We start from the raw sequence: 8,529 nt of genomic DNA, 5'->3' as shown, positions 1-8,529 counted from the left end.
TTCTTATATACTACATACTACACGTATATACTCTCTGATCTAACAGATACAACATACAACATACAAACTCAAGTGGTGGTAACTACCACAATCTAGTCTAGATCAAACTAGACGAGAACTAGAGAGGGGCGCCGGAGGCAAGGAACTTGTGTCTCCTCTAGGGGGCGCCCTGTCATGTATATGTATAGGTGTAGGAGGGGGAAGCTGACTTGGGTAGGGCTCCTCCTTGGTGCACCTCCACTAGGAGGGGGAGTCCCCTTCCAAGTCCAATTCCCTCCCCTTAGCTTGTCATATAAGCCATGGGGGCGCCCTAATTTGTTGTTGGGCCCTAGGGCCCATTAACTCTCCACCACTTAGATTTTTATGTTTTCTTTGGCCCATTGATATTAAATTAATTCTAAAAGCCTCCTCATCAATATTAGAATCTTTTATTATTAATTTAGCTTCTATACACAAATATTTTCCACCTATATATCAATTCCCGGTATTACCCTGTAAATCCCAAAACTCTTTCGTAACTTGGAAACGCTTTCAATTTCTCTCGAAACTATTTCTTGAATATTTTCTAATAACTCTTACTCCACTAACACTTAACAGATCATGATTCTCTTAAGCTTGTGACCCTGTACGTCCGGTAAACATAGACATGAACAAAATTCCCTTTCATGCAATGACCAATCACGGAACTGTGGACATCCATATTGATCCTATGAATACATGTCTGATAGTCCAGTGAACCTTTGGTTATCATGTGCTATCCCCTTTGCTTTGTGATACTCTAAAAACCCGAGGTGAGATATATTGATATCCTCTTGAGTGATTCTCATGCTCACTATACCGGTCTCCTCGTTACCGATTTTGTTCTTCTTTCTCGTTGACATGTTCCAGCATCCATGTGACCTAGTAACATGTATCTAGCAAGATGATGATGGATGTTGTCACACCAAGAGGGCCCTAAGAATATCTCTCCATTGTCGAGGAGCAAATCCCACTCTTGATTTATCTAGTCCCTTGTTAAACTTTTCGATGAACCTGAAAGTTGTCGTTATGATCACCATGTTACAGATGATGTTTGAGCAACCCCAAAGTCCATCGCTCGGTAAGAAGTGACTACGATACTCTCATGATGTGAGGAACTAAAGCATACATTAACTCATGTGTTATATCGATTGACTTGTAATGATTGTATCCCAAAGTATAACAAACAAGTTGGGTCAATTCAATATGATCATTCTTCTAATGTTGTGTTATAAGTGTGCCACCATTTCATTTGGAACTGCAAAGTGTAGTACTTGGTTTTGCTTCTTGGTGCGAACTACAAATCTCGATTATATTGGTCTAAGAAAAGAAATCCAGATTAGTAAAAAGGCAGTGCTTTTGTCACACGGTAGGCGGGGGAGCTTGGCCTGTTGGTTTTCTAGCATACTCTTAATGTTGTTTTGGGACTATCATTACACTTAACGATATCCCAAGATCCGGGAAACATGATCGACATACAACACTTGAGCTAGTCCTAGAGGCAAGACTAGGAAGCATGTTTTACCGTTTATCACTCCACACGTGCTTATGAGTTTTCCACTGAATCACATATTCCAGGATCATAGAAGTTATAGCATAGAGTATAAACTCTTAATTATAAATGTGGAAATAAATAATACAATATTATTTCCTCTAGGGCATATTTCCAACAAGAGGAAGGAAAGAAGATGACTAATCCAGCAGAGCCATGGAGAGCGGCGATGTAACATGAGCCATGGAAGTGGGATACATGGGCTTTGTTTTTATATCTAACGCTATGGGTTTGGTGGATGAGAATAGTGGAAGGAAAACACCATGACTTGCCATCCAACCTTTTAGGTCGTGAGATAAAAGAAGATCGATGGCTAATTTTACCTGTTCACGAGGATTAACGTGGAGGCTCGTATGGTGCATCCAATTAGTAAATATAAGATTATCACTAGTATAAGCATTCTTAGTAGAAAGCATCGAAAAATCATATCAACTTCAACATTAAAGCCCTCGACTTCCTAAATAGATTTCACCTTTTGAGTTTTTTTAACACAAGGAAGGCGTCGTCAAGCGCCACTATTTCATTCAACTCATAGAAAATGTACAACATAAATTACATAGCCCTGAACCTGAAACCTGAGAACGGATTGCGGAAAAGGGCAAGGTACATTGCCATGAGAAGACCGTGAACAACTAAAGACAGGTTCTACTCTCGAGTTGAGAACCTGATGAGCACAGTTGTGAGAAATTACATTGGTATTCCTGGGGATGTGATAACAATATTAAGAGAATGAGAGACTTGAAAGAACTCGCTGATCGGTTGTCTGCATCTCCAGCTGATGTTGGTGTTATTGATATCTCTTGAAGCAGACAACTTTGCTAATGAAATATTGTCAGTGAGAAAAGAACCTTGTTGAAGTTGAAGCCTGCAGGAGATTTTAGCAGCAAATAGAAGTGCATAAGCTTCAGCAATAAGAGGTGAATGAACATCATGAGTAGAGGCTTGAATCAGAATCGTCTTTGAGGAAGAGGATGTGAACACCAATACCAGTAGCCGGATTGCCACCATACCCAAGAACATTCTTTTTGTGCCAAGAAGCATCTGAGTATATTTTGGTACCTGAAATAGCCAAGTCAGATTTGAGGGTGGAGCCTTGTTGCACTTGTTCTTGCCCTTGAAAGAGTATGGTTGTAGATTGTTGCTCCTTCGAAGAAGGTGGATCACTATTTGGATTTTCTTAGTGGGGATCTTGCATATCTTGGACAGAGGCAATGGCTAGTGCAGCCTAGTGAACCTGATGGGGATGTGATTCTTTCCTGCAAAAAATAACATCGTTTCTTGCTTTCCACAAACACCACAAGAAGATTTTTTTTAGAAATGGAGGACCCCCGGCCTCTGCATCTAGACGATGCATGCAGCCACTTTATTAATTATTCACACAAGACCTTATAAAGTCATACAACAGTAAGACTAAAGCCACCGTCTAGGCAACATCTGTCGCTACTCCTATGTAGTTGATATAGGGATGCTGATAGTCTGGACTAATACCAAACAGACATCGCAACCAAACCTAACATCTAAGACCTGAGGTCCCAACTAGGATGCCTGCCGAGTATGGGGCACCCACCAGTCCGGCGCACTCCTCAACCAGGACACCTGCCGGGTATGAGGCCGCCACAGCCACCTGCCACCAATCCATCTTCAGTGATGTACTGCTGCATCTACCTTGCCCGGTCTAGCTGCTTGTGGATGGTTCATGTTAATTAGAGTCCAAATAATATCAATAACAGAATTATGATTGAGAGCAAGAATATCATATCTCGTATACCAGGGGTGCCCGAACCAAGAGGCTCTGGCAAAGTTGCAGAGAAATAAAAGATGCATTTCATTTTCATCTGAATCACATCTAGAGCATGTAGAAGAAATATGACTAGAAAACCTGTCAGCTCTAAGACCAGTTAGGAGAGCATGCCTAAGTAAGTGCCAGGCAAACGTTTTGACCCTTGGAGCTATGAATTTGTGCCTCCAGACCAGCTGCAGAATATCTTTGGTTGATTGATTCACCTGTCTCGATCGATTTGCCCGCACAGTATGAATTTGTTGTAAACATGGCTTATAAGTACTCTTTGAATTGGACTTATCAGAAGGAGTGAGCTTCCAACAAAGGATATCCCTACTATCATCAACAACTATAGTAGTAGCAATAATAGCCGAAGCGGTCGGTTCCTGAAAAAGGTTAGTGATGAGCTTAGAATTCCAAACTTTTTGGCCTGATAGCCAAAGATCGGAGACCTTAGCTGGGTAAACAAAAGTACTATGCTGGACAATGAGGTGACCATAAATGTTCCCCCAAGTGGTACACCAAGGTGCCTTGGGTGATCTGATAAAAAAATGCTCCTTGAACATTGGCATGACCTTGAGAATGGAAGTCCAGGAAGCAGATCTCGGAGTATTCCGTGTAGCTCTCCAAATGGAAGAATCAGGAAAATACTTGGCACAGAGAACTTGATAGATTTGGCTTTCTGGATTTTCAGCAAGTCTCCAGGTAGCCGCAAGGAGACCTTGATTCATAGCCAACATGTTTTTGATTCCCAAACCACCTTCTTTCTTTGGAGTACAAAAATCTTTCCAAGCCCTGACATATAAAGCTCTTGCACTAGCTTCCTCTCTAACACCAACCCACCAAAAATTACGAATGATCGCCCTCTATGTATGCCACTAGGCATAGTTTTAGTCATGATCCATGCCTGAGGTTTTAGACATGGACGACGATGTTGTTGTCACACCTTGTGTTATGCATGACTTCACTTAAGATGACAATGGCCATTATTGAGTCATCAAAAATTTCCTTGAAATGGTATTAACTTGTTTATTTTAATTTTTATTGGGTGTTCTTGTTTGAATTAATTCATAGAAATTCTCATAGCTATTATCTTCCAAGACTCTGGCCCAAATTGCTCCCAATGATCATGCCATGTGGCTAGGACATAAAAATATTTTTATTACAAACTATTTTGGTCCAAAAGTATTTAAGTCTATTTTCCTCCAAAAACCCTTTTTTGAGCATCAGTACAGACACAATCGCTCATATACACGCGCATACACTCACCCCTATGAAGGCATACACACACACCCTACCCCTATGAGTACCTCTGAGAGACTGAGCCGGCATATCATCTTGAGATTTACGAAGTCACCGTAGGCGCCTCATCGTCGACGGGAACGTCTCCTCCCACTGAAAGCGCATCGCCGGAAATCCTGAAATAAATCCAGAAATAATGCGAGCACCAGGATTTGAACCCTAGAGGGTTGGGGATACCACTGTACACCTAACCATCTCAACCACAGATTGATCCTCCAAAAACCCTAAAATAGGGGTTTGAACTACAAGTATTTATATTTACAAAACGATATTTCATTAAAATAATATTATCTCGATCTCCTGGCGGCATCAATGACAAGCAGAAGCAGGAAGGTGAAGGTATGGCAATAATTAGGCTCAAAAACAGGAAGGCCAGGCCAGGTTTGGACCATGCATGCGTGCATTCAAATTTCTCTTGGTGAGGAAAATGCACTGTGATCAAAACTTGGCATGCTTGTCACCTGTTTTGTCCTGTCCGCTAATTTGGTGCATGCAAAGGAAGTTGCCTCCGTTCCTTTTTTTATCAATATAAATTGGCGCGCGCCATGCTGCATCTTCCAAACACCTACTCCCTCCGTTTCTAAATATTTGTCTTTCTAGACATTTCAACAAGTAACTACATACGGAGCAAAATGAGTGAATCTACACTCTAAAATATGTCTACATACATCCGTATGTAGTAGTTATTTGAAATGTCTAGAAAGACAAATATTTAGGAACAGAGGGAGTAGATTGTCCGAGTTTCGATCGGCTAAACTGCTTGCATAGCTCTCGGTGTTTTAAGCATAGTTAAGAGTTTTACCACCCGAACGTTCATTCAGGTGGAGATCCACCGACCGACTCCAATGGACAATGAGCTCGGAAAGGTTATGCGAAACCAGGCCAAGCTCTTGTACCGTCGTTTCGTCGGCCAACAGCCTCATCTCCTCGCCGTCACACTGCTCCTCGTCGTGTCTTCGCTGGCGGTAATGACCATGCTGTCAATTGACGGCGTGTATGCCCTCTTGAGCGGCACACATGGCGTCATGGCCGTGTCTGTAGCAGGCGCAGTAGCGGCTGCCTACGTTTACGCCCTGTCGTTGCGGCCGGTGTACCTGGTGGACTTCGCCGGCTACAAGCCTGCGCCGGCGCACGAGTTGACCCGCGCCCGGTCCATCCACCATTACAGGCTAACCGGTGCGTTCAACGCGGAGAGCATGGATTTCCAGAAGAGGGTTCTGGAGCGGTCAGGGCTCGGCGAGGCGACGCACTTCCCTGCGTCCCTCATCAGGGTGCCACTGGACATGTGCCTCCGCACCGCCAAAGAGGAGTCCCACACCGTCATTTTCGGTCTGATCGACGATCTGCTGGCCAAGACCCGCGTGCGGCCGGACGACATCGGTGTGGTCATCGTGAACTCCAGCCTCTACAGCCCCACGCCGTCCTTCACCTCGCTAGTGGTGAACCGCTACTGCTTGCGCGACGATGTCGTCACCCACAACCTCAGCGGCATGGGCTGCAGCGCCGGCGTCATCGCTATTGACCTCGCCAGGCACCTGCTTCAGGTATGTACTACTACAAGCTACACACATCCAAGCATGAACGGGCAAATTAACCGTCCGTGTGAGCCATCCTTATTTCCTGAACGGTTTCTGAATTTTCATTTAGAACTGGGTTTGCCTGTGATGTCTTCTAGGTTATACGTTGATGTACAGCGTGCTAACCGGTTAACGCTGCAGGTGTACGACGACACATACGCACTGGTTGTCAGCACGGAGAATATCACCCTAAACGGGTACTTGGGCAACAACCGGACCATGTTGGTGACCAACATGCTGTTCCGGATGGGCGGCGCGGCAGTTCTTCTGTCGAACCGTCGCGACCAGCGGCGACGCGCCAAGTACCAGCTGATCCATACGGTGCGCACGCACCATGGCCCTAGCGACAAGAGCTACGCGTGCGTGATGCAGGAGGAAGACGAGGTCGGGAACTTGGGCGTGTCACTCTCCAAGGATCTCATGTCCGTAGCCGGCGACGCGCTCCGCACCAACATCACCACCCTTGGCCCGCTCGTTCTGCCGCTACGTGAGCAGCTCCGGTTCCTTGGCGCCGTCGTGCTCAAACGGGTGTTCCGTACTACAGTGATGTCGTGCCTCCCCGACTTCACTCTGGCGCTGGAGAACTTCTGCATCCACGCAGGGGGGCGAGGCGTGCTGGACGAGCTGCAGAAAAGCCTGAAGCTGGGTGAGTGGCACATGGAACCCTCGAGGATGACCCTCTGCAGGTTCGGCAACACGTCGAGCAGCTCGCTGTGGTACGAGCTCGCCTACTGCGAGGCCAAGGGCAGGATCAAGAGGGGAGACCGTGTGTGGCAGATTGCGTTTGGCTCCGGGTTCAAATGCAACAGCGCGGTGTGGAAGGCGCTCAGGACGGTCGAGCGCGCCGCTGCCGTGGAGGAGGGCAGCCCCTGGGCACAAGACATCGACGTTCTTCCGGTCCATGTGCCCAAGGTGATGCCCATCAATGAGGATGCGTCGTATGTACCAGCTGTGTAGTGTTTGCGTCGTCGGGTGGAAATAATGGAAGCGTGGCCTCTTGAAACTAGGGACAAGTCGTCTTGAATGAATCAAACATGATTATTGTGTACTGCACTTGAGAATAAAAGGGTGAGTGGTGGAGGCAAAGGACTGGAGTATCATTTCACCACAATAGCTATATGTAAGTTAACTGAATTTGTAATTTGAGTAAATCAATTTTGTGAAAGGAGGAAGAAGACAGAAGGGCGTTCATTGGACCTTCATCTAATGGTCTAGGAAATCGACTAGCCCAAACAAACAAAAAATCAGGCGATTTACATACAGGTGCCCCTATTTATCACTGACAAACATTGGGGATGAAAGCCTGAAATCGCCCGAATATTTCCAAGGTGGGATTTCGATTGCGAAAAGGTGTGGTAGCTCCCGGGACTCCCGGCACCCCCTTATCAGCTCCATACAATCCCTCTGAGATTCGTGCTAAGGCCTGACTTAAATAATACCATTTGCAGGACCTGCCAGCTTTATCAGGCCATTTGAATTATCTAATAGCCATGCATGTAGAGGCGTACTGAATAGGACAGGCACTGTTCTACAGTGTTGTGTGACACGTGAAGGAGGCTTTTTCGCTGGCAATGGTGAGACTGAACACTGCGCTCTCTCTCTCTCCTAGAAAACATTTTGAACGATAGCAAGATTCATCATCGCTCTCTCATATTATTTTTTCTTCCTTCTACATTGTCTCTCAGTTTCTCTCTTCTGACATTTCTGCTCTCTCACAAACAGGCTCACAAAAACAAAGGCTGGCTATCCTTACCTTTCTTCTCTCTCGGTGCCTTAAAAGACTCTCTCTCCTCCCGACAGCGAGTGGAGAATTGTTTATAGCGAAAGGCCATGGTAAAGTTGTAGTGTCACATCTTTTTACTGTTCACCTTGCCGGCTAATGGAAACGGTGCTGCACGACCACACATATCCCAATGAGGCAGGTATTGTCAGAACTGCGGGTGTCTAGACACCCGGGTGTTGAAAAAAGAAATGTCTAACAGCTCCTCGATGCCCCTATATCCTCATGAACAGTAAGTTCATAAAAATCAAAAAAATTCAAAAAAATCTGAAACTTTCAGGGATCAAGGATTATCAAAGGTTTGATGTTCCTGCAAAGTTTCAGCAACAAATAACCTTCGTGGAGTCCTCACCAAAAAAATCACTACTCAAAAATGTACATAAACTTTGAACAATGATTTTGTTTTTTTATTTGAGTGCTCTACGAATGTTATTTTTAGCTAAAACTTTGCAAGATCATCAAAAGTTTCATGATGTTTCATGTCCCAAAGTTTCAGATTTTTTTGATTTTCTTTTAGTTT

General features: G+C 44.9%; 1 protein-coding gene across 1 annotated transcript; it reads left to right on the top strand.

Annotated features, from left to right (window-relative positions):
• Positions 1-5,497: 5,497 nt before the first annotated feature.
• On the top strand, positions 5,498-7,216 carry LOC125538001 (probable 3-ketoacyl-CoA synthase 20). Its single transcript, XM_048701315.1, has 2 exons — positions 5,498-6,196; positions 6,371-7,216. The coding sequence occupies exons 1-2, from the start codon at positions 5,498-5,500 to the stop codon at positions 7,184-7,186; spliced, it is 1,515 nt and encodes a 504-aa protein (XP_048557272.1). The 3' UTR covers positions 7,187-7,216.
• The last annotated feature ends 1,313 nt before the right edge of the window (positions 7,217-8,529 follow it).

This window comes from Triticum urartu, chromosome 1 (assembly GCF_003073215.2).
Source record: "Triticum urartu cultivar G1812 chromosome 1, Tu2.1, whole genome shotgun sequence".
In the NCBI taxonomy this organism is placed as follows: domain Eukaryota; kingdom Viridiplantae; phylum Streptophyta; class Magnoliopsida; order Poales; family Poaceae; genus Triticum; species Triticum urartu.
The sequence above is the reverse complement of the archived record's forward strand: the minus strand, read 5'-3'. Positions and strand labels throughout refer to the sequence as shown.